A 27,778-nucleotide genomic window follows, 5' to 3' on the forward strand; every position below is an offset into this window, starting at 1 on the left:
TTCTAATAACCCCTTTTTCTTTTTAGCAGTAATTTTGATTCTATTCTTGTACAATTTCTCTAAACCAAAGTTACAATAGTTTATGGATAGTCTAGGTCTTTTTATTTGTAGCTCACTGAAGTTATCTTCAGCATAGCAAGTCTTATAAAGGATTGTAAATGGAACTTCCCTCTTAATTTTAATTACTTTCATGCAGCCCAGCTTATCATTGCTTGTTCTGGAACTTTCTATATTTCCAACTTTTTCATTTAGTCGCTTTAAGTTAAAAAAATTCGTATAGGACATTTCTCTTACCAGAAAAGGGTTTCCAGTTTTTTTTGCGCTCTTGATGACACCAACATATTCAGCTGGTAGGAAAATAGGGCCTGATTTTAAAGACCGTTTAATTTGGCATTCAATGAGGGAATGTGCATTATCGCCCTCGTTCTGCGTGTGTGCTACAATCAGAAACTTATGCGTTATTGAATTTACATTTGGGTATTTTAACAAAGCATAAATGTACATGCTTAAAATATAACGATTTTTTTGTTGTCCCACGCAGTTGTCAGAATACAATACGAAATCAATTTTTTCTTCAGGATTTAATTTTGCCCTTTCTTCAATGTAATTCAGAAGACAAGAACCAATTTCATTGGCTCCTCTTTGTCCCTGGGTTTCGTCTCATACATAGCAGTAGCACTGGTTACCTTGTTGATTTTGATTTATTTCGTACACCCTAAAATTAAGGACGTTAAGTTTTGATAGATAATAAAAAGAGGACGTATCTCCCTTGGGGCATGGCATTACTGCCTGTAAATCAAAACACACTACCACATGAGTTTTACTAATTTTTTTTTATCAGACTGTTTCTCCAAACAAGAGAGCTCTTTTTCATTGTTATAAGTGGCACAAACCCCACACTGATCTTTTTTAGGTGTGAAGAATAAGATATTAAATTCACGAGTGAACACTTGGTGGTATATTAAATACTTTGCATAGGGTACATTTTTTTCTGTGCAGTCTTTAACCTAGTCCCTGTGTAGATCTCGTAAGGACTTTCCACCTTCAATATATTCACGGGAAGAACATGCTCTTGTATAATGGCTTTCAATTCTTGGAACGGAGTTAATATGCCTTCGAACTCCTTCTTTGATACTAGCATCCAGTTTCTGATGTTTGCCGTGTTTTCCTCGGAGATCAGTTGACATCATTCCACCAACTTCATCTCGCTTACTTATTACTGTTCTTATGGGTCGGTCCGTTATATCCAAGGTGGATCTAAAAAAAGTTTTGCACACGCGAATATGCCCGTCGATATTAAAATGAAACGCAGTATTATCACGACGTTTGGATTCATGCCTATGGTATTGATACTTTGGTTTGATAGGGGTCATACATGATGATAAATAGTCTCGTTGTCTTTGTGAATTTCCGGGGGATAATTTTGAAAATTTTGTTTTCGAACTTCAGCAGCGATCCTTGTATTGCATTTCAATTTGCAGGTATTTCCACACGGAGGTTTCATTTCTCGGGCGGCTACAATTTTTTTGGACCTTGAAGATGTAACATACTGATTTCCAGAATTTCTAGCTCTTTTCGCAGCATTTTTCTTCCACGTCGACTTATCGCGTTTACGGTTTTTAGTTCTTGTTGCAGTTTCACCGTCCTCTTGCTTCTCGGTCTCTATTTCTAATAAATCCGTATCTGTAAGTTTCCACCTACTTCAGTTTCGGACTGTTTAGAACTTTCGCTGCCAGAATCTATATAATCGGGATCTTTATCGCTGTCGTCGGAATTATGGAATGGATCTTCATATTCTTCATTATCAAAATTTTGTAAAATAGCCTCAGGTACATTATTCAAATCCATATTATTATTGTCACGTAAATGAATTGATGAATTAAATTTGTTTTTAATAGGCTCTGGAAAATTAGAGAAATTGAAGACACCATCTGAAAAAATAAACAAAATTATAAATATTAATAATAACAATGTAAATTAATTTTTCACAATTAAATCATTTAATTTACTTACTCGTTTCAATAGAACAATCTACATACGAGCCATCGAGAGGCTTTGCTAAAAGGCTGCCTTGACTTTGTGTTTTTATTTGTTTTTCGTCAATTTTGCTAAATAGTTATGTCATTATTGACATTGACAGAATCGGGTTCTATAATACGAGTATTATTGGTGCGATGAATTTGCATATTATCATCACAGTATTGTGTGGTACTGCTCGTTTCATTAATTTTGTTTACGATTTGTACTATAGGTAAAATGTCATCTAAAACAAGAAAATAAAACGTAGTAAGAATGGTAATTCAAGTAAGTCGATAATTATTTAGTTATTGTAGAAAACTGTTACAAAAATGTCTTACTATTAAATAAATTGATTTACTTACTCGTTTTAACAGAACAATCTACAAACGTGCCATCGAGAAGTTTTGCAAAAACATTACTGTCATTATCGAGTATCTTTAGAGTATTTGGAACACCATCAGCATTGGGTACTGTAATATGAGTATCATTGGTGGGATCAGTTTGTATGTTATCCTCACAGTATTGTGTGGAACTGCTAGTTCCATTAATTTCGTTTCCCATAACCTCCCAGCATGGCGAGGAATTACTGTCATACCCAATTCGTTTTTGGGATAATTTTATTAGCAGTCTTGTTCTTTGGGACATTATTATTATTATTATTTTATAACAATAAGTATAAAGCCTAAAAATGTCATTGTCTAGGTCACTACAATAATAATTTAAGGAAAAGTGTCACATTTCTAAATTCGATGTAAGGGCGTAGACATAAAACGAAACTTTTGTTTCCCAAATATAAAGAAAAATGGCACATTAAGAATTATGACTTTTTGTCAGATAAAATTAACACATAAAAGCGTTAAATTTATATAGAAAAACGACACAATTTTAAAAGTGGCGTTTTAAAACGGACATAACATTAACTTACCTTCTATGTAAACCGACATAAAACCAAGTCAGACGTTTTTCTATAAAATTTTCACAAACACAACGTTCTCTCACGCAAAGCAAAAGGTTCACTAGTAAAATAAACAAACGACACTTGCTCCTCCTAGCGGCGACTGGTGAAACTTATAGTAATGTCGCTTTTCCACATAAATCTGTTGCTGTTTTAGGTTGGTTTTCAGTAATTATCTGGAATATGATGAATTTTGACCTGTGTCACTTTTCTACCAACGGAGCGATAAATGTTTTTAACTTTAGAAAAATTACAATCAGGAACGAGATTTTTTTAAGATATATTTCCGGCCCTCTATAATATTTCATATCGAATCGTTGGCACAATAAAAGATTCTATAAATTACAAACCAACTCATTCAAATACATTTTGTTACCCTAAGTTCATTATCATTTATCATTCATTACCATTTGCAACTAGTGGTATTTTCCCGAAAAGTTGATTTGCTCATTTCGATCTTACATTTATATATTTTTGTTTCAGTGATATGCCAGGTGTACATTTACCATTTAGGCAAGCGTTTCCCTCAGACGACATGCCGGAGTTAGAAAACGCAAATATTATGGGGTATATATACTATTGAACTATATTGGGTTTTTAAAGTAGTTTTACTTATTTTACCTTTTTTAGCATTGAAATGATGTCTCCTCCACAGTTTGCTGAAATTGCAGATGATGGCAGGTAAAGTGTAATTTTGCCTTAAGCAAGTTCATATATATAGAATGTGTTTCAGTAAATGATAGTTTACTTTCCTAATTAGTAAGTTGTTGTAAATGTATAGTTACAGCAGTAAATTCTAAGCAACCCAACCCAACAATAGGGTAGATACCTTATTGTTCAAAGTTTGAAGAACTTAATTCCATTACTTAAAACTTACCATTACATAGATTTGGTTATAGGAATTACCGAGTTTTCCTATAGGGCCTTCCACACTTTGATGGTGGATAGCAGCGATGTTATTGAAGCTACATTAGTTGAATTGGCTGCAATTTCTTCAGTCTCTTGTTCCAAATCACATTGAAGAACATGTGCAAATGCTAAAGTTCTTTTATCAAAATGGGTTCATTCGTTCTACCGAGAGAACTACTAGGGTGTATAAAAGTCCACTGAGGTTAACTAAGAACTCGGCATATCATAACTATTTTTTTAATTAATTAAATTTGAGACCTGTGACTTAGAGTTTGTTTCATTACTATCTAATATCATAACTAGCTTCATTTTACGCCGTGACTTATGACGGCAATCAGACAAACTTCAATGGACCATTAACCTGAAGGAAAACGACCGTAGACAACGACGTGTGTTCACTCAATTAAAAGCAGCTAAAGCAATTGTAAACCGACCGGATTTTCATAAAAATATCATGTCTTCAGCGATGACCATTTCTGGCTGAAAAGGTATATCGACAAAGAAATTTGTCGAATTTAGGATAATACCAATCTATATGAGATCCAAGAGCGTCCAATGCATCCTAAAAAAGTTACTGTTTGTTGTGAATTTTAGACTGGGGAGCTTGTGGCTTCATCGGTCTATATTTCCTTGAGATCGACGTTAGCAAAGCCATCAGCATCACCGCCAAAGGCAAGCGCTGAAGAGTATTATGACCAATACCAATTTCTTTTGTTCTCAATTGGATGATATAAACAAACACTAACGACATGTGGTTTCAAGTGAACGGAAAACGTGAAACTAATTCTACAATAACGATTTGATGATTGGTGGCATGCTTATCTCACTTGGAGTAGAGTTTTAGACGTTGCGTTGTTGATGAGATTTCCTTAAATCTTCTTGAATAAGCCACAACCACAGCGGCTCTCAAAGCCAACATAACCCATAACATCGCTCAAATAAAGTCTGATTTATGCGCCAGAATTATGGACATTTGAAAATATCTTCTTACCCAAGCAACACACGATAGTTAAATAAAAGTTTGTTTCTGGTTAAACTATAAATATCGGATAAAACGTCCACGTAATATACGTTGGCCTAATTTAATATTATATTTATGTTATTCACGTTTAACAAGAAGGTTTATTATATAATAATAATATAAAATTATTATATCATAAAGTTAAACGTTTAAGTATGGTATATGGTGAATGAGCTTTTAAACAAATATACTTACCATCAACAAAATATTGAATATTTAGTTATAGAAAACCAGTATAAAACCTTCTTTTTAATCGTTAAATAATTTTTGATATGGAATTTATAATAAAGGTATCTGTTTAAGCTTAAATTGTGGTATATTATACCGGGTGTCCAGGAACTCTACCGACTAATTTTTTAGGGCAATCCTCCAACAAAAAGTAAGAAAAAAATTTATATGAATGTATGTTCTAAACGTCTTACTTTCGGATCTACAGGTTGTTAAAACTTACAAAAAAAAAGTTTTTTTTTTAATAACTTACTATCAATGTAGATATTTTTTTTTAAATTTGAAGACGTGTTTTATGCATCATAAATATTTTTTAATAAAAAAAAATACATCACTGCATTTTTCTCAAATAAAATGAATTTTTGAAATCCTTGTTTCGTTTAAGCAAATTTGTATTCTTAAGTTTTTTTTAGTTGAATATCTTATTTAGTATAATTATAGTGTTTCATAAACCTTAATGCATTTCCCTACTTTTTTCTAGATTTTCCTGTGTATAATATTCCATTAATACACTATAAGATATATACGTGTATAAAAAGTATATCGTATGCATATATGGGATATCGGGGCCATTTCATAAAATATTTGAGGTGTAGTAATCGAGTTTAAAAACTAGATACGTAAATCCCGTGTCAATTTTTTTTAAATGCCGAAAATTGCCCCCAACACAATACGATATGATATACATATATTCTACAGTTTAATAATTATACCTTGACTATGGTTGATAAATGTACCAAAATAAAAAATTTACTAAAAAATTGTTAAATAAAATATATGATGTGTTGCTTGGGTACACTTTTATTTAAAGTTAAAGTTAGGGAGCGGTTAAGGAGCGGCCGTTTTAACGAATGTGATATAAATTTACGTCGTTCAATTTTTCCTAACACTCTGCCCTAAGTATTATAATTTTTATTGATCCTTTAAGAATAGTTTATTCTATTTTGATTTTTATATTTATTTTATTGTAGCTTTGGTTTCTTGCCTTCCCCTGAAGGAAGCGAGGTATATCCACCACGTGTACCCTTACCAGAGACTCCTCCGCTTGATCCCCGAAAAGTGAGGAGACATATAGAATCTAAGGCTGATCCTTTCTATGATCCAACAGGTAGGTTAATTTATTTATTTATTGTAATTAATATGGTAATAGCGATATGAAATATGGAATAGCGAATAGATTAATACATTAGTCTTATCGGATTAAGCCCTCTTAAGCCGCGTTGACACGGGTCAAGTGAACTGATCATGTCAAATGAATTCATATGAAATGATGATATAAAGAGGTTTACAGTTTTCATTTGCTTTGAAGTTATTTCAGTTGAATAAAAATGGCGTCTAGAACAGAAATGAATCGCATTGTTTTGGAAACTGTGGTAGTTATAGCAAATGAATTAAAAAAATCAATCCAGAATTTAAAAAATCGACGAAAAAGAAGAGTTTGGTGTAGGGAATGGATTAAACGACGAAGTCTTCTAGGGCCATCCGTTAAATTAATTCAAGAATTATAATTATTTATTATTATAGTAGATGAAGAACCAAAGGATTATAAAAATTTGTTAAGGATGACATGAATAAGATGAATATACAGCAATTCAATTTTTTGTTGGAGAAGGCTAGATCAAATTTAACAAAAATGGATACTGTTATGCGTGAAGCAATTTAACCCAAAATAAAATTAGAAACAACCCTGCGTTATTTAGCCACAGGAGACTCTTTTAAAAGTTTAGAATTTTTTTACCGAATTCCCAAAGGTACAATTGAAAACAACTGAAACTCTAGAAGCAATTTATGAAGCTTTGGAAGAATTTATTAAGGTAAGTTAAAAATATAAAAAGATGTTATTTTCCATTTCACAACTTTATTGACACATTTTACAAATCAGTATATCGGAAAATAGTATTCACAGCTTGTGACAAAATGTCACTAGAATGCCCAGGTTTTTCAATAAACGTTATATCACTATCCTCTTCTGAATATACCTCAACTTTAGTCTGGTTACTTGGTGGTGGTGAATTTATATCTACTACTAAAAAATTTAATCATATTAATAAACAACATTAGATATGAATTATAAACTTACAACTCTCTTCCGGATGAGGAATTGAAAAAGTGTTGTGGAGACTCTTTTTGCATTTGATGTCTTCTATTCTTGACTTTGATAAAATGTTGTTAATCTGATTTTGAACATCAATAGCTCTTTCTAGGTCTATCGATCTTAGCTGCGAGGCTATGTATCTTCCATAAATTTCAAATTCATCCTCCTGTAATGCGTCTGCACTAGTTTTGCATATATTTTCTAATTTTTCTACAGCTGTAGTAGCAGGATCATTTTTCTGAATTATTTTTTTACGCTTAGGTGTTTGAGTAACCCTCGGGATAACTTCAATTATTTCAGAATTGGCTTGGGTTGTCCTAGCTGGTGAATGTTCCGACGTACTAGGTAAATCTTCTGAAACACCATCATTGGATGATACTTGGCTTGCCTTAAAAAATTATTATATCTATTAATTATTTACAAAATTAATGATGGTTTTTTTGTAAACGTTTTCGTAGCACATTTTGTAGATACTTTTAAAAAATATGTATTAATATTTCGTAATTATATCTTTTTTTTGTAAGTTCCCAATACCGAAGCGCACTGGAAGAATATACAAGAAGGATTCGCAACAAAATGGAACTTTCCGATGAGTATTGGGGCCCTAGATGGAAAACATATTTTATTAAGAAACCCAATTCATGCAGGATCAGACTTCTATAATTATAAAGGAACTTACAGCATTGTATTATTGGTATTGATGGACGCAGATTATTGCTTTATATATGTTAATATAGGAGCCCAAGGAAGAGCTTTAGATGCAAGTGTTTTTACTCAAAGTACATTATATCAAAAATTAGAAAATTCGCAGTTAAACATTCCTTCAGAAGGAGTTATTGCCGCAGATGATGCTTTTCCCTTAAAATCTTATCTTATGAAGCCCTATTCCAGAAAAAAATTATCATTGCAACAAAAAATTTTTAATTACTGGTTAAGCCGAGCAAGACGTATTTCAGAAAATGCCTTTGGGCTACTGGTAGCAAAATTTAGAATATTCGAACGCCCTATTCCGCTTGCTCCAGAAAAAGCGACGTTGATTGTAAAAACAACAACAGTCTTGCATAACTGGTAACGGAAAACTTCTCCCTCTACTTACATTAGCCAAGGAGTAGTAGATGTGGAGGACTTGAATAGGGAACATGTTATACAGTAGGCCGGCAAGGCACTAATAATTATTCAGAACGTGCCTCAAAGATTCGCCACAGTTATGCTAATTATTTTAGTACTACTGGTTCAGTGCCATGGCAGATGAATATGATTGTATGATAATCTAATTATATTTTTCAAGCTGATTCATTTGACTTTTACTTACCAAATTATCATGCGTTTCACGTAAAACAACTGTATTTCATAGAAAACCATCAGCAATTTTGAACCATCCACAAGTAGGTGTATATAGGTCGTCAGTTGATGCTCCACTCTTCATAGATGAGTTAATTTTTCTTACTTCGGCAGAGTATATTGTTCGAATTGTTTTAATTCGTATTTTTACCTCGGCTATGGTCATAATAATTTTTCACGCATTTCGGTGATAATATTTGTATGTGCAGCTGCCCGCTTATCTCTATTTTTATAATCTAAACATTTACAGTCCCCCAAACATGGATATTTTTGGTAACATAATACAAATTTTATGGATTTCTCTTCCGTCCAACGTGACGCGGACATTTTGTTTTCTTCGACATGAACGAAAAAGTTGAACTAGATTCAACTCGCGAGTTATTCATCTGAAATCAACCATGCCAAATGAATTGTCGGTTTACACGTTCAAATAACGTTCATTTCATATGAATTAATTTGACATGATCAGTTCACTTGACCCGTGTCAACGCGGCTTTAGAGTTTATGCCTTTTGACTTGCTACCTGCTGATATCTAAAATTTAAATTAAATATTATTAGCATTGATCTGAGAGTTTAGATCATCTCTTGTTATCATAAATAATGAAATGTGACATATGATTAAAAGGTTAAAACGCTACTAAGTTTGTGTTAAATTTAAATTGAACGGTATGTGGGGGCCAGATAAAACTACCCGTCTTAGCTGCTTTATCCACTTAAAATACTCGGATACAGGGCAAATGATAAACTACGAATTCCTCGAACTCAGAACGTAATTTATTCATACTTGAGTTACAAATGATAGAGAAAACAAATAAACACTTCTTACACAGTTATCGGGAGTATTTAACAAACATCAAACTTAAAATTTACAAGAGTAACCGCATGATTACAGAGGGCCAAAACACGGTGCGGCGGCCGCGCGACGTTACTTAATCGTAACCGAATCGATGACAATAGACCATAGAGTAATTAAAAGTATGAGAGGGTTCAATCCTATAGTGACAAGTAGGCACCATCTTTACCCTAAACTCGATTGCAGCGTACGGTTGCGGTCTAACCGAACTAAAATAATTGACATTTGTCACAGTCGGTAAAATAGTCTACTGTAATACCGATCCGTCATAGAAATGAAAGGCGTGCTATTTAAAATTTTAGAATGGCGCGAAATTTAAAATTATTGACCCATTAAATCAATTTTTAACAGCATAAAGGCCGTGAATCTCGATCACAAACTCTAAAAAATTATGAAATAGTGCAAGTGTATTAATTTAATTTTTGAAGAGGCTAAGAGTGATAATGTATATAATTTAAGTTTATTTTTTATATTTTTTAATTGAATTCGTTAGTTTTTTGACATTAAATTCATCAAATTTGCTTTTAAGCTGTTAAGTTAATTCATTAACGCCCTTCAAAAAAATAAACTGTTAATAATGCACTTTTTCATTGATTTTTAGAGAATGTGAAAGAGATTTTACAGCCCAATACTCTATCAAAAAAAGACTTAATGGGTCAATTATGTAAAACAATATTTTAGAGATTTAAGTATAATATATTAAGTTCTATTTTGAGAATTAAATGCTTGATACTAACAATGTTAATTTCACTGTTATCAATAAATTAACAGGGGTAGGGGTAGAATTAAAGTCAATTGTAAAGTAAGTTTATAATTTATTTATTGTCTTAAAAGGAATCCTGATACAATTTGTTTTTGTGCTGCTTTAGCACAACACTGCCCATGGTATGTATTTTGCTTTTTCTACATTTTAATACAAAAATTACAATTTATCAAATTTATAAATTAATTATTTATAGACATAAGAACTATATTTCTCAAAAATATGCCCTAAAAATTTTACGTTTACTACCTACTTTTTTATACAGAGTGTACCCAACAATGTTAGGGGAGTGGTAATATATAAAAACTAACCCTGTAATTAAAATATTTCTTCTTTATGGAGAGTATGATATTAAAAATTAGTTAACACTGATGTATACCCTAAATTTTAGATGTCATCGGTCCTTTTTCTTAAATATTCAAGGAGAATCCCTGGATCTTACTCCCACCTTATCGAGGTGAGGTACCTCTTTGAGTAGTGACCTGGTAGAATGGAAGTTGATTCACTTATTATGCTTTTGGTACTTCCTAGCAGCAAAGCACTGATAATACCTTTCGTCAGACCTAGTAAAAAGTGGTCTAGCATAATTATGTTCATTCTGAACATTATATTGAGAGTGCTGGATTATGACAGCAGGTAATAAAGTCAATGTATCTTCCCAAGGTACTTGTACCTCAACCAATACCGGGGCATTTTGAATAATACTTGGGCCAGCAATTGGGGTAGCACACTTCCTTAAACGAGTATGTATAGTACTTGTAAATGACATATCATCAAAATGGTCTTGACATAAATAACACCTTGTTGAGGTTGGGCTTAAACCAAGTATTTTAAACCATATGGACCTCCTAATAATATCACTTTCAGGAAATTTAAAGAAAATTTTCTTTTTGTATGAATCCTCAATAGGCCAATAGTATGTATTAGAACAAGTAGGTGCCTTGCATTTAAAAATGAATTTTCCTGGTGATAACATTATTAGGGCAGTTCTAAACAAACTTTCAAGTTTTTAACATCCTAGGGATCTGAAACCACACAATAAAACAATAAAAAAGCTTCTATATGATGAAATTACACTTTAATGACTTTAAGCTACATTTTTAACTATTTTTTGTTGAGAAAAAAACAAAAGAACACACCCAATGGACGCCAAAATAAAAAGGAATAAGTAATGGCGACGATCGATGATGCGAAGTTGGGTGGTGCCAAGGAACGAAAGAAAATCGATAATCTAATGACAATTATGACAGAAGTTGGCCTTCGATGCGGTCTAACCGAACTAAATTTTTTAGGTTAAGTTTTAAAACTTGATGATCAGGTTAGGCTACCTTTCAAACACTCTTTTAATATTCATTTCTCTATGCTTATTGTCCGGGGAGTGAGGAAATAACAGCGCGTAATTATAAATAGATTGACATATGAGCGCTGTTGCCACTACACTTAAACTAATTATGAAATTAGGGGAAAATAATACTGTCCCGAACACGGTATCTTTAAAAGGAAATGGAAGAATTGACCTGTCTAAGCGAGAAATTAACGCCGAAGGTGGTAGAAGGTGAAAGGAGGAAAATTTACCTAAGGATTAGTGAACGAGCTAAAAACGCTGATGAAATAATATTTACTATTTACGAACAGGATTGAGAACAAATGTGGGATTAGTAGTAGAAATGTCTAGTAAATATTATATTTCCATCTCCTAGTATGTTAGTTTTATTGACTATGAAAAGGCTGTTGTCAATACTCAGTAGATAGCGACTAGAATATACCATTTAAATAAAATTGGAGAAAACTGAGAATTTTAAATGGATACGAAAAAAAGATTTAGAGTGAACTGCGATCATATAGACAGGCTTCAACAATTGGATAGTGCTAACGTAGGCAAAACCATTCGCTAAAATTTAAAAGTGCGATTTTTACCAAAATAAGTTATATACACAGAACACGTTCACAAACATACATAATTATTTTGGTGATATTTTCTTAACAGTAGAGCTTATATGTGTAATATAAAATATTTTTAATCAAATAAGACTAACTACATATGTAAAAAATATTTTAAGAGATTAGATATTTTAAACATGGTTTACTACTAATTTCGCTCCAAATTTCGGAAGACAAATATCAATGTATCTTCCTGGGGCTCGTATACATTAATTGGGTGTCAGCCCTGTATTTTTATCTTAATCGGTGCGGCAGGCGGGGCGCGCCTTCGGATTAATCATGTTTAGATACTATATAATATTAGTAAAGATAGCGACTACGTTCTGTGTTAATTTTTTTTTTAAATTTTAATTCAACAATTACATGAAATAATTACGTGATAAATTAATGACAAATAACTGGATAATTTTGGGTAGACAGTGTCTACCTTGTCTACTCGTACGCTTCGCCACTGTTAAAAGTAAAGCTTTACACACCCTGGGAAGTGTGTAAAGTGATCACTTTACGCACGGTTGTAGAAAAAATATTTTATTGACAGCTTGTTCGTTACAAAAATATTTTATTGTCATGATAATAAAATCAAGAAACTGAAGAAACTGAGAGTGTTTCATTACAAATGCTTACGTTTGATGACTGGATCTTTGTGACTTGAGAAATACCAAACTTTACGATGATGGTAATCGATACAGTCAACAGTTCTTTGTTTGCTAACTTTAAAGGAAACAAATTATTTCTATAAAAGCTTTCTTTAAAATGAAGGGAAAATAAGCCTTGGAAAAAACTTGGTCCATTAACATGGACTAATCTAAAAATAAAACGGATCGGTTGTAGCCGTATTTTAAAATTAACTCACCGTTCAGTTTTCATGCGACCCATTTTAACGCACTCAGATTTGCTGAATTCCTATATAAATATTGTCAATCCCAACCTGTTCCCAGAGCTACAATATAGCCACAATATATACAGTTATGGTTCTTACCAAAAAAATATACAGATTACCTTTTAATAATAATTAACATTCTTCTGGATAATTTATCTTTTATCCATATATCATATCTGAATTGCAATGTAATTAAACTATATAATTTTAAAATCATTAAATATTATTTAAACATCGAAAAGTTAATCATCGAAAACAGCCCAGCAAGGTTTAAGCTCCTTTTTTAAAAAATGCTCGGACCCGTCGATTTTTGATTTTAGGGGGACATTTTTTTTAATACTTTTAACCTCTTAACATCAACCCATTGGCTTTGTTAGTTTGGTAGTTGGTTGTCAAGTTTGAAATTGCTAACTTGAGTTTTCGCAGTATGACAACTTGTCAAAGATTTTGAAACAATACCATTGTTTAATACTTTTAGCGCTAGTTTTTAGGGTTTTTTTATAGAAACTTTAAATTATAATGCAAATTTATTAGAGGAAATTTAAACAAAACAATTTTTTGTTTAAATTTTTAACCCCACAAATTTATACTGGTGTTGTGATACATCTTTTAAAGGGGCATTCAATTTTCTTTACAATAGCGCTTTGTTTTTTAAATTTGAGCTACCCATCGCCAAGCAATGGAAAACTAAACATTTTACTGGATATTTTAGGAGTGTGAGTAAAAAATTGTTTTTAAACTATCAAAAACCAGTCAAAAATTCGACTTTATCTTCAGTAAACAAATTGATGTGAATTAGTTATTTCTGTGCTATTCTTTTAATTTGATAAAAATGGTTTACTCTATTGTGGAGAGAGTGGAAATTATTGAATTATACTTTATAAACAATTAATGTGCAAGACTAACGGCAAATTTGTTTAATGAGAGACATACATAATGGTTACATCCTAGAGTTAGTGGCAAAATTTCGGGAAACTGGTTCGGTGGCAAATAAAAAACGGAATATTAAAAATCTAGTGAGAAATGAAGCAGTAGAAGTCGGTGTTCTTGGTGAAGTTAATATGAACCCTACATTAAATACGAAAAAACTTTCTCATGTAACGGGAGTCTCATGCACCACTGTACAGAGAACTCTAAAATATAATAAGTGATGCCCAAATAAAACTCAACTTCCTCAAGAATTAATTGAAGATGGTAACGACCGCCGTTTACAGTTTTGTGAAATAATGTCCGAACTAATTTCAAATAATCCCAACGGTCTTTTAAATGTTTACTTCTCAGACAAATGTTCATTTTTTTTCAATGGCACTGTCAATCGTCATAATTGTCGGTACTGGTCCGACACGAATCCAATTTTTCTTACCGGGAAATTTAAATGGAGATGCGTACTCAGACCTTTTGGACAATGCCGTTAACTCAGCATTGATTGAAATTATGGAAAACGACCAACGCTACTATGAAGAAAATGCGATATTTCAGCAAGACGGGACTCCTCCCCATTATGCATTACCAGTATAGCAGTTTCTGAATGAAACGTTTTCTGGTAGATGGATTGGGAGAAGGGGTGCTATCGAATGCCCGCCAAATCACCCGATTTATTTCCTCTTGATTTCTTTTTATGGGGATATCTAAAATTGAAAATTTATGCCACCTGAATCATTAGAAGATTTACGGAACCGCATTATTTATGAATGCCAACAAATAACACCCGATATTCTTCACAATGTCCGGGAACACTTTGAACAGTTACTGTATTGTATGGAGGTAAACGGCGACATAACATTTTCAACATTTAATAGGATAATGCGTAAGTACTAATTAATAAAATTAAATTAGATTTCTCTGAAACCCGCTGCTTATATTTAAAACACAAAGCGCTATTATAAAGAAAATGTAATGCCCTTTCAAAAGACGAATCATAACATACCCCTTCCTATTTAAAAAATAAGAGTAAAAGTGGCCTCCGCTAAGGATTTAAAGTTGTGGGGTTAAAAATTTAAACAAAAAATGGTTTTTCTAAAATCAAAAATCGACGGGTGCGAGCGGTTTGTATTAAACAATGGTATTGTTTGAAAATCTTTGACAAGCTGTTATAATGCGTTTAAAGTTAGTAATTTCAAACTTGGCAGTTGTAACTAGAATAAAAAGACCTTTAAAATAAGCTCCATCACTTGACCCCCACTGCTATTTAAAATTTTGTGGGTGGTTGCAATCCCCGCCAAGGAGTTGATGTTACAGGGTGGAAAGTATTTTAAAAAAATTGTCCTATCAAAAATCCTCAGGACCCAAACCTTGTTAGACTGTTTTCGATGGGCCATCCTGTATATTATAATTATATAAATATTTTCCATCAATTTATAAAACATAATTCTTCTTAGTTCAAGGTGGTGTTTTAGTGGACAGAGGCCAAAGAAGAATTTCTAGAGCTCCTGGATATGAGATGAGTCAGATTCTTGAACAATCGCCACCATTATTGCCAATTAATGTAAGTATTTTCTTATAACAATATGATAATATTTTCATTTACGTCTTTTTCGACTTACGAAGTACTAGATGTACAACTAATCAGTGACATACAGTTAATAAGGATACCAACATGCTATCGGTTTCTTTAGAGTTTATTCTATAAATACTTATTAACATATCAAATATCTCTGTCTATAGAGATTTTTAACTGAATACACGTTGTTAAGTGATATATATTTTTCTTGTAGCATTTAGGTCCTTACCTATTTGTCTAACTCTAATTTGGAGATTGTCTACAACCGACTTGATGAATGCCAATTTGATTTTTGCATTTAAAACTGTTTTTATTCTAGTTTGTTTTTTGCACTCTACGCTTCCAATATGCTCTAATCATTCTCAAGTAAAAATAAACGTTATAGCGCCTTTGGAAAAATTCGTCATTCTTCCTTTAAGTACAAATTTTGAGAAAACTGTTTGTGTACGCAGTGTCAAATTAAAGATAAAAGAATGCTATATCAAAACGTGTTACTAGATACAAGATGTTCCATTTAAAAAAATAGTGCAAAATTAAATTAAAAATATCATTATTTGAGTAACGATTTTGATGATCCCGTATAATAAAAAAATGGAATTTCGAAAGATCGTAAGAAATTTTCGTTAAAATTTATTTAAATTGTTATTAACTCGACAACGTCGCATCATTTTATCTATCGATAAAATAGTGACAAAGATATTATATAAAAATCAATTAATAAAAGTGGAAAGAGATATTAAAATAAAATAATACTGACCTAAAACAAAACTGAAAAAAATGCAAAATGAAAGGCAATAAAACTTTCAAATGTGCTGCTTAAAAATTACGGAAGTCATTATATGAGTATAGCCTTATCGCTTTAAATGTATTTAATTTGTATCTTGTATGAATTAAAATTATACAGGGTGCCCCGGTTTATGTGGGAAATCTCTCGGATCCAGGTAGAACATCGAAAAATAATACCGAACGTTCCTATAAAAAAAATTCCTTCTTTACGAAGATACAGCCTCCTAAAGAACGCTGCTGGAAATTGGTTTTTCATAAATTACTTTTAAACTACCCGGTAGAATTTAATAAAAATTTTAGGTGATGAACACTATTAGGGATCTCTTAAAATAACATCCTTAAAATAAATTTACCTTTTACTTTTACAGTTTACTTTACCAGGGGCGGACTAGGTTGTACACTTTAATGCGTATATTTTTAACACCCTGTATGTTAAAGTCGCTAAAAAAAGGTACTCTTGTTCATTATCGATAAAATGAACCGTTTTGGAGAAAAAAATTGAGCGAGAAAAAACGAGCCAATGTTTTTTTTTTATTTTTTTTTAATTAAGATAAGTACGCCAGTTATTCAAAGACCAGAAAATTTCGATGTAAGTCATTTAAATAAAAAAAATTCATGTTCCTAAAAATACAGTGGTGTCCTAAAAAATACTTTTACAAAATATTTCTTATTTATTACACGTTTATTTCTTTTTTGCTATTCTTAAGATAAAAACTAAACATAAAAAAAACAAAAAAAATAATGTAAACCAATTGTATTGTACCTGACTTTTTATCGGAATTTTAGCATTTTTGAACGCATTATTGTTACAAACGTTGCTATACTCCAAATTTAGCAAATACCTATCATTTAAACCTAATCTTTGTCAACATATTCATCCTTTATTTGATAATATTTTTTGAATTTTGGTAACTTTTAATTTAAATTACGTCAAAATATGGAGTTTACTTTTATTGAGTATGCAGATATGCATCTTTTGTATGGTCTGGCGCGTCTTGCAATACATTGGAAGCAAAAAGATTGTACGAAGAAAGATTTCCCAATCGCATTATTCCGGATCAGAAAACATTTCAACGTGTTGATCAACGTCTAAGGGAAACTGGTATGTTTCTGTTTTACACTTAATGAGGTAATACTACTAAATTTCCTTAATGCAATTTTAGGATGTTTTGAAAAAAAAAGAATAATGGTGGTCGGAGGAGAACAGCACGTACAGTGCAATTGGAAGAAAATATTTTAGACGCTGTAGCTGACACTCCTACAACGAGTACACGAAAATTAGCCGCTCAGCTTCATTCGTCCAAAACAATTGTATATATGGTACTTCAAGAACAACTGTTGTACCCATATCACTTACAAAAAGTGCATGAACTATTGCCCAGAGATTTTGCTCCTAGAATAAACTTCGCAAACTGGCTGTTAGATGAGCAGCAAAATAACCCTAACTTTATTAGTACGATTCTTTTTACGGATGAAGCAGGATTTACCACAAATGGAATTGAAAACTTACATAACTCGCATGTATGGGCTGATGAAAATCCCCGTGATACTATTATTTCTCATCATCAACATCAATTCCAATCAATAAATATCTGGGCAGGAATTATTTGCAATTTTTTGATTGGGCCATTTGAACTGCCACCACGTTTAAACGGAGAACTTTATTTGGAGTGCCTCCAGAACAATCTTCCAGATTTATTAGAAGATTTGCCCCTTGCAACCCGCCGAGATATGTATTTTATGCATGATGGAGCCCCACCCCATTTTAGCCTTGCTGTAAGACACCACTTAAATAATACTTTTGAAAACCGTTGGATAGGTAGAGAAGGGCCTGTTGCTTGGCCTCCTCGGTCTCCCGATCTAACGCCATTAGATTTTTATCTATGGGGCCACCCCAAAACCTTGGTGTATTCCACCCCAGTCGATACTCGGGAAGAACTGCTCCAAAGAATTACATTTCATTGTGATAATATAAAAAACAATCTTGGGTTATTGTGGCGAGTGCAACAGTCCTGGATTCGTCGTGCCCACGGATGTGTTAGAGTTCACGGAGCCCACGTCGAACCTACTTATGAAGTTTTTAATAATTAATTGTTTATTGCTCGTATTGAAGAATTTAACTTTTGTTTACATATTTGGTTTTTGGTATTTTTTTCTAAGTTGTTTATTCTAATTTAAAAACATACACTCATCATAGGTTGTTTTTTTATTATTTTGTAAAAGTATTTTTTAGGACACCACTGTATTTTTAGGAACATGTATTATTTTAAATTAAATGACTTACATCGAAAATTTTCTGTTCTTTAAATAACTAGCGTCCTTATCTCATTTAAAAAAAATAAAAAATAAAACATTGGCTCGTTTATTATGTTTTTTTCTCCAAAACGGTTCATTTTATCGATAATGAACAAGAGTACCTTTTTTTTAGCCTAGGGTTCAAGGTATCTAAATTTATTTTTTTTAGACTTTAACATACAGGGTGTTAAAAATATACGCATTAAAGTGTACAACCTAGTCCGCTTCTGGTAAAGTAAACTGTAAAAGTAAAAGGTAAATTTATTTTAAGGATGTCATTTTAAGAGGTCCCTAATAGTATTCATCACTTAAAATTTTTATTAAATTCTACCGGGTAGTTTAAAAGTAATTTATGAAAAACCAAAAATTTCCAGCAGCCTCCTTTAGGAGGCTGTATCTTCGTAAAGAAGGCCTGTAGGAATTTTTTTTATAGGAACGTTCGGTATTATTTTTCGATGTTCTACCTGAATCCGAGAGATTTCCCACATGAACCGGGACACCCTGTATATGGTAAAATGAAAATCCTTGAGTCTCCCTCCACTTATTTATTAAACATTTAGTTAGATTAAAATTCTATACATGTTTCGGACACGGTGGTGTGCATCATCAAGGGGTAAAAGGTTTCAAATTGGTAACAGGCACCCGCCCCAGGGTTTGAATACATATCAAAAACCCTTTATTTTGTTACTATTGTTTTCAGTTTTAATTTTTATTTGTTTACATTCTGTTGTCAACAACAGAATGTAGAACTGAGGCGTGATCCTGTTAATTTTAAACCCCTTTACCCCCTGATGATGGACACCACTGTGTCCGAAACATGTAGGGAATTTTAATATAACTAAACGTTTAATAAAAAGTTTAATAATAAGTATATGTCAGGCTGGTAATTAACATGACTTAAGCTTTCAAAAAGTGTTTCCGTAGGTTTTTCGTTTAAAAACATTTGAAAATTTGAAAATAAAATTTATTCAAATTATTACAATCATTTATTTTTACACCCAGTATGTATACCCAATATTTTATTAATATATTATAGCAAATACGAGCTTGCAGAGATGTTCCTCTACGAGGCCAAGCGCCCAGAACTGACATATTGGACCGACCCCTTCCCCAAGGTAGGCTTAATTATCCTAAATTATATTAATATAAGCGTTTATATAATACAATTATTAATTTTTATTTCGTATAGACCTACTACACATCTAGAGGCACTTTTTGATTAAATAAGTTTCTTTTCATCATGTACGAAACATGACCGTCGTATGTTAAAAGGATCATTGAAAGTAGACTCCTGAGTTTTCTAAAAATAAAATTTATCTTTGAAATCTCTATCCATTTTTAAGCAAATTAGATCACGCATCATCAGAAGTCTCTGCAAAAAAAAATTAAACTAGTACTTACTTATTATAGGTTTCTAGCTGTCTGGATTTGCCTCTCTAATTATATCGATTTACCTAAACATTTTAATTTTTTAAAGATATAATAGGTGAAAAATGTGCATGAACGTTAGCAAAAAATTGAACTATCATGCCAAATAATCAAATAAAGGTGGCCTATCAAAAAAAAAAAAAGCAGCAGTGAAGAAGATATCCTCTGATCTCTCTGAGGGATGGTTGAGGTACACCATAGCATTCTATTGCGTATTGACGAGACATCAGGATAATGACAGTATATAATGCTCCATTATCTTTACGACTAGATCCTTGAAGCTGACTGGTCTACTACGTATTTATCCTCTAACGTTAATGATGCATGTGGAGCCCTATATGATATATTGAATGGCGTATTTACCGCACACATTCCTCATAAGGAGCAACAAAAAAAAAATCCAAATTATTATTCTCGAGAATTGATTAAGAACATTTATAGGAAAGAAAAGGCTTTCAAGGACTAAAATTCTCCATTTTTCGAAACATATTCCATTCTCTTAGACACCTTATCAAACTAAAAATGAATATAAATTGTATATATCAAACACTGAAAGGAATATTTCTGTGGATCCATCTAGCTTTTGGAATTTTATTAGTTCTAAGAAGGCTGGCACCAGGATTCCTGATATGATGAGGCTACCCGATGACGTGGTAATTACAAAACCACAAGACATAGTTGATGCATTTACACTGTTCTTTGGTGAGGCATTTATACAATCAAATTTCATAATGTTAATGTTAATTTATTTATACAATCAAATTTCAACACGTTGATGCTTCCCAGATTATTTTGGCTAGTCAACATCTGGTGTGGGACGGTGTACCTAGCTTCTTGGTTAAAAATTGCATTGTTGTCCTGGCTGATCCGCTGACCTATATTTTCAACTTAATACTGTGAACAGAACAGATTCCTGAAATTTGGAAGACTGCTAATATAATACCTATTTTAAAAGCTGGGGATACTGATCAAAATCGTGAACTACAGGCCAATCTCATTACTCTGTAACTTCTCAAAAATTTTCGAAATTATTCTAAATCGGTCGCTATTTGGTCACGCAAAAAAGCTCATCTCTGTATACCAGCATGGATTTTTTAGTGGGCGATCTTGTGTTACTATCTTATCCTGTCTGACTAGCCACATCTATGAATCACTTGATGTTAATACTCAAGTTAATTTTATTTATACCGACTTCAAAAAAGTCTTTGAGATCGGATAGATCACTATATTTTTCTGCATAAACTAACTCAGTATGGTTTTTCAGTGAGAATATTTAATTTATTTCATTCCCACTTAATTGGTAGATCTCAATATGTCGAATATGAGGGCTTTAAATCGAAACTTTTTAACGTAACGTCGAGTGTATCACAGGGCTCGAACCTGAGTCCGCTCCTGTTTAGTTTTTTTATAATTGACCTGATTGAGTCGCTCACTTGTCATAGGCTGGCTTTTGCCGATGATTGCTTGAATGATGAAGCTTCCATAAGGGTGTGGGGGCATGGAGTGGCGGTTTTGAGTATACACCGCAGTCCTAACTTGTTTTGTGGTCACCTGAGTCGATATTAGTAAAACCTACTATTCTATTGGTATCAATACCTTTATGTTGATTGTGTAGATAAGGATTGTGATAATAAAGATTAGCAAGGTAGAACCCATTTGAGTCTCCAGTAGAAAAAGCGACTTTATTGTTTCCTGCCAAAAGCGAGCTTTTTAGGGGGGCTCCCTGTACTTACATTAATTTCAACAAAAAGTAAGTGCATTATTGAAAAAGACGATTTATTTTCAAACAAAGCTCTTGGTGGGTATGTTCTTGTGAAAGTTCCTGTTTCTCCCATTCCCTCTTTGAACACACAATGGTGCCGTACCTTAGTATAGGTCCTATGGTAGCTTTGTAGATTTACTTAACTACCCTAGGGAAATAGTCCTAGGTCGCACCAATTATACGCCTACACTGATCATAAAAGATGTGTCCTTTCTGTATTCTCTTTGTGATAGGAGAGTTCCAATTTAGTTACCTATCGAGGCTCATACAAAATAGGTATGTGACATTTATTGTGACAATTAATATTTAAGCGGATAATGAGGCTGTATAGATCCATGTTTCGCAGTAGAGATGATAATACTTCTTCTTGCGGGCAGCCTTTGGTCGCTATGCCTTTCACCCTCCCTACTATATTGATATCTTATTGAAATGGGTTGGTTGTCACGTTTTTATACCTTCCATAGATTTTCAGCAAGAGGATAATAGGGATAGAAGGAGGATAGGCTTTTTAGTAGTACGGTTCAACATCCATGCTTTCGGCTGAAATGCTACTCTGACTTCTCTCCTTTGTTTATCATTTTCTCCGCTTTCTAAAAGGGGATTTTACTACATTGCTAAAAGAAATAACTTACATAATAAAAAATACATCTAGTTACTTTAGTGTTAAAGCAAAAGAATATTGATGGGTAACTTATTTGTGATGGTGCCAACCATAGCTAGCCATCTAGCTTGCCAGATTTAAAGAGAAGAACTGAAGTACTTTACTTGTATTATAATATAACTTTTTTTATCCTTGTTTAACACGACTTAAGACTAATCATTATCGAACTTACCCACTTCAAGACCGGAATCATCGAGTCACTACTTAAGCCATTACAAAATAGAGATCTCTCTGAACACTTTTGGGACAAAATTTAATTTAGAAGAATATTTTACAATCTAATCCATGGATTCTCTAACTATATCGAATCTAACGTCCTCATAGAACTTCTGGTGTGTTCCTTAGCGACACAATATACCAGAGCATACTCCGCTGGAGCAGTAAATAGGTCTTGCTGCACTTCATAGTTCACGTGGTACCGTCTCTTTTTACTACTAGAATAATGGACTATAAATTCATCAAATGTCAAATCCGACTCTGATTCGATTTGCCGCAGCTCAGCCTCTTCGTGGTTTCCATAATAAGAAGCCACTCACTCAAAGTGTATGGCTCAAGCTTTTCAGCTCTCTGGCTTTTGTATTCTGTAATGAACTTTGTTAATAGCTTCGAGAACTTTGTATGGCCCATCCCAGGATGTTTGAAGTTTCGGTGACAGATGCTTTTGTCTCTTAAGGCCATAGAGGTCAAACCAAGTCACCGGTGTTTTACCTCTGATCTCTGGCGTGAACATCATATGTGTGCTTCATCCTATAACTGGCATCCTTAAGGGGAATGGGAACTTGACTATGTATGACATTCATTCTTCTACGCAGCTCAGTGACGTAGTCCTGCCAGGCAACATCGGTTCCTGTCGGGTAACCAAATTTCAGATGGCATGCGAGGCGAAGTTCTCTTTTCATCACTATTTGAGCTGGAGGCTCGGCTGTGCTTTCATTGATGGATGATCTATCATCTATATTCTTGTTGGGTTATCACCCAACAAGAATAAATAAAAAACACCTACCCTGTCCCTTTGGTGGCCATAGACTATCTTGGTCAAATACCGAATAATCGTTCTTTCTATTCATTCGTTTCACCATGCTATCTGACTGCGGATGTAATGTAATCGTTCTTGTATTCTTGATTCCAAGGGTAATACAGATTTTTTGGAATAAGCTGGATTTTAAATTTTATCCTTAATCTGAATGTAGCTCTAAAGGTACAACTAATTCGGCAGATCCATTCTTTTGTTTAAGGCGTCGGCGATAGTAGATGCCTCTTGATTTGGTAAAGGGTACGCCTCAATCAATTTGCTGAAGTCGTTCATCATGACCCTCATGTACTCATGCCGTGCTTCTGATTTGGGAAATGACCTACAATGTCAATAGCAATCTTATCAAATGGACTTTCACCGTTCTTCTGATGCATCAAAGCCTTCTGCTTTCTGTGAGGCCCATGAATTGCCGCACATACCAAGCATTTTCTGCACTAGTCCGTTACGTCTACTTTGTTATTGTCCCAGTAAAATCGTACTCCTTCATTACTTTTTCCGGGGTTTTTGTCACTCCAAGATGTCCTCCTAGATTTTCTCTAGCATTTCCAAAATTTAATATTTAGGCAGAACGCTTTGCCTTCTTTTCTCTTTATCATGGTGTTGAACTATATTTGGCAACAAAAGTCCATCTTCCAAAATTTGCCTTTCAAAGTTGGCTTCTTTCCTTTCTTTATCCAGGTTAGAACTTTCTGGAGATTGCGATCTTTCTCTTGGGCTCTTATATGATTCCCTTTTTGCCAAATATCATCGACGATGGTGGCTTAATTAACAATTTTTTTCTCCTCTGCCTGCTGCCATTCTTGAAAAAATCAGATTCTTCTTGCTACGGCCTACTTCTTCACTACGATCGCTTCTTCGCATCGACATTTATTAGTTTAGCAGTTCTGTAACAGACTTCTTCTGAAAGGTGTCTTTTTAGGTGACCTGCTTTGTCATCTTTTCAATACTTTGACTTCCCGCCCTGGCATGTACGTCCTATATGAACCTTCCTTATTATCTACTTAACTAATTCATCAAAGTTGTCCTGAATTCAAGAACTCGTGTTAACGCATCTATTGGCTTAGTTGGATGTGCCATTGCGATGTCTATATCCAGGAGTATTTGAACTGCCAAACATTCCATGATCCTTTATTGGATATCTAGATATGTCAGTTGAACCAAACGTGAAATATCAACTTTAAATTCTTGCTCCCCTGACTTTTAACATCGATTTTTCAACTGTGTGTGGTAGACATGTCGTAGACTTGTTCTTCGGGGCCCATTCAGTGTAGGATGGAAGCCAAAATACGGGCAATATAAGGGCAGTGGCCTTTTCCCTGGATAAAAAAAACCATTTTGTTTTTTTTTGCAGCTGCTTTAAAATGACGCTGATAAAAATTCTATGATATAGTATCATTAAATTGAGGCGCATCAGCCCAACAGATTCCGTATTGGCATAAACTTCGTTCTTGTTGTCCACTGCTGAAGATCTACAGAGCAACTCATCGATAGTGTTGACGTGAATGCTACCATTTTTTTTTAATGTTGCATATTTTTGCAGCAATTCTTTTATCAAACCTTATTTCATCTCTAAAGAATTTTCCAGCAATTTAGCTCCCAATTTTCTTGCAACTTCACTTCTAGACTTTGCAACATTTGACCGATATTGACTGCACCAGCAAAAAACAAAGTTGTCTTGGTCATTGCTTTCCTAAAGTAATGCGTTATTTTCCATCATACTTAGCACTCTCTTTCTTCCAGCTCCCTTTTTAGGTCAACAATTTATAAATCCACCAGCTTTGGTATTTTTACACACTTTAATCCGATTTATTTTAGTTGACTGCCGTCTAATTCACACCCTAGACCTGACACCAATGTAGCGTTGTTACCGTTCGTTAAGGTGTGAAGTAACTACTGGATAAACAAAAGTAGTCAACTACTCAACACAATCACTTAAGATTACTAGAAATATTTATTCACACTATATTTATTTCCTACTATTTTAAGTCCAATTTAAAAGTCGCGCCAATATTCCGAGTTCCGACTTGAACTTGAACTGAACTGTCAACTGCGTCCCAACGGCGACGCGGCTCTTTATATACTCAGCTGACCATGGTTGCGGAAGATTCGCTGACCTTCCACGCATGCGGTGTGCTCGCCTGTGTCATTCTTGTCACAATGACAGAGAATAGCTCGTATTTACGACGTTGCCAATATCGTTACAATATCTTGGAATTTCCTAGATTTTAGAATTATCAGATCCAGGCTCAAGCGAAGAAGTCGTTTGTGATGAAACAAACAAAATAATCATATAGCAGTGTATATGACATTGCACTAAAATAACTAAAATGTTAATATATAAAGTGAAGAGATATAATTTTTTTGGAAACTTTGTCTCCTTCGTCCGAAGTTAGGACAAACAAAGTTAAAATGTTAAAGACAAGCCCAGTTTCGTGAAATTGGCTCAAGGATTGTCTATCAAGGGTCCCTATAAAATACGGATTTTTCAATAAGTTACTTTAAAAATATTATAATTATGGTATATCATATTTCTTTATAATATATCATTGAAAGAAAATATCGACTAGTCCCAAAGCAAGGGCACAGAACATTTTTTTCAACAAAGACAATTAATTTATTAATTATTTAGGTCTTCGTTCCCCCCTCCAAACCAATTTACCATCCTATGTCCCAGAACCCTGGCAACCACCATGGTACGTATTCTTCCTTTTGTAATCTTAACTCCTCTATAATATTACATCCCTATAAACTATTTAAGTATCTATTTTGAAATTTATTGCCACTTTAAATTAAATTTTATGATTTTTTTTTGTATAACTTATTGAGCCAAAACTCCTGCTAAGATATAATAAACAAAATCTTATTATGAAGACTATTTTTGTGTGTCAATTTAGTGAAATGTATACACGCAGGTAAATATTTTTGCCGCAGTTAATAGCATCATTGGCCGGGCGTGTATAGTATTTATGCTATAAAATTACATTTTTTATTTTATTTGCAATTAAATATTAATTCTTCTTAGTGGCGCTTTTGATGTTCCTCCGATTGGTCAAATCTATCAGCCTCCACCGGACCTTCCGATACATCCTGATCTAGTGGACTTGGCACAGTATGAATCACCAGTTCATATACCAGAAGAAGTTAGTCTCGATGAAGCTCCTCCAGAAGGTAAATTAACTAAAATTATTAATTTAAATAATAATAGTAAACAAAAATTAAAAAGGGAAAAGAATAAAAAAAAACTGTTTTGTTTATTAGGTTTTTCAATTGCTGCATTTAAAAAAAATGGGTAAAAATTAAATATATAATTTTTTTATGAAACACATATCAAATTAAATTTTTATGAAAAAAATCCAAGGATTAGGAGGCCATTTGCCGTCTGAGTAATAACAAAAGTGGGGTTAGTTCTTAAAATTTCAGTAAGGAACGTGATTTTTTTGACTTTATAGAATTATCATACAGGGTGTTTCAGAACTATGGGATCAAACTTCTGGGGGTTGTTCAGTGCAACAGAATAATCCATTTGAATATAGGAACCGATGTCCGGAAATGCGCCACTACGCCACTACGGCCCTAAGACGCGTTAAAATCTATAAAAAACATTAATTACCTAAATAGGATCTGCTGCATTTATTTTTACCTTTTGTACATGATACTATAACAACAATTGTTTAAAATCAACGCTTATCAATGTCAATTCTCAATGTCATGTTTAAACATTTTATAGCTTACAATTTTTAAACATTTATTGCTAATGGAAAACTTTACCAATCAAGAATTGGCGGATATGCATTTGGCATACGAAGCAACAAACTGCAATGCACGAGCAGCATCGCGGTTGTATCATGAACGTTATCCCGAACGACAGCATCCTGCATACAAAAAGTTTATGTGCGGTTCATCGGCGGCTCGCTGAGACAGACATGTTTAAGACCAAGATGCATGATACTGGTGTTGCTCGAACCGTAAGAACGGTCAAATTTGAAGAAGAGGTGCTTCAGCGAGTTGTCGATGAACCATCATATAGCAAACGTGACGTCGCTAAGAATATGAATACGAGTAACGCTTCTATCTGGCGGGTACTACACGAGCAACAACTCCATCCTTACCACTTCCAGAAAGTTCAAGGTATGACTGCAGCCGATTATCATTCTATATAGAGTTCAATTTTTTCGATGGCTTCTGGATCACATCATTGCAGAACAAAATTTTTTGCGATATGTTTTGTGGACCGATGAAGCCTCTTTTACAAGAGACGGTATTTTTAATAGTAGGAATAGCCATGTTTGGGACGAAGAAAATCCTTA

The 27,778-nt window shown here is 33.4% G+C and overlaps 1 protein-coding gene and 1 long non-coding RNA gene across 3 annotated transcripts in view; one reads left to right on the forward strand and one right to left on the reverse strand.

Annotated features, from left to right (window-relative positions):
• LOC126735791 (titin-like) overlaps window positions 1-27,778 on the forward strand; it is a 291,189-nt gene that overhangs the window by 222,812 nt on the left and 40,599 nt on the right. For both annotated transcript variants that reach the window (XM_050439900.1, XM_050439901.1), the window contains 7 exons: window positions 3,458-3,541; window positions 3,605-3,655; window positions 6,104-6,240; window positions 15,385-15,491; window positions 19,624-19,702; window positions 26,101-26,164; window positions 26,494-26,639. In XM_050439900.1, coding sequence (XP_050295857.1) covers window positions 3,458-3,541; window positions 3,605-3,655; window positions 6,104-6,240; window positions 15,385-15,491; window positions 19,624-19,702; window positions 26,101-26,164; window positions 26,494-26,639 — 668 coding nt within the window. The remainder of the gene's footprint in view (window positions 1-3,457; window positions 3,542-3,604; window positions 3,656-6,103; window positions 6,241-15,384; window positions 15,492-19,623; window positions 19,703-26,100; window positions 26,165-26,493; window positions 26,640-27,778) is intronic.
• LOC126735792 (uncharacterized) lies at window positions 7,010-8,717 on the reverse strand. Its single transcript, XR_007660510.1, has 3 exons — window positions 8,540-8,717; window positions 7,213-7,615; window positions 7,010-7,158 (listed from the first exon to the last, which is right to left on the reverse strand). It is a non-coding gene; the product is annotated as an uncharacterized LOC126735792 (long non-coding RNA).

The sequence above is a fragment of the Anthonomus grandis genome, chromosome 4 (assembly GCF_022605725.1).
Source record: "Anthonomus grandis grandis chromosome 4, icAntGran1.3, whole genome shotgun sequence".
In the NCBI taxonomy this organism is placed as follows: Eukaryota; Metazoa; Arthropoda; class Insecta; order Coleoptera; family Curculionidae; genus Anthonomus; species Anthonomus grandis.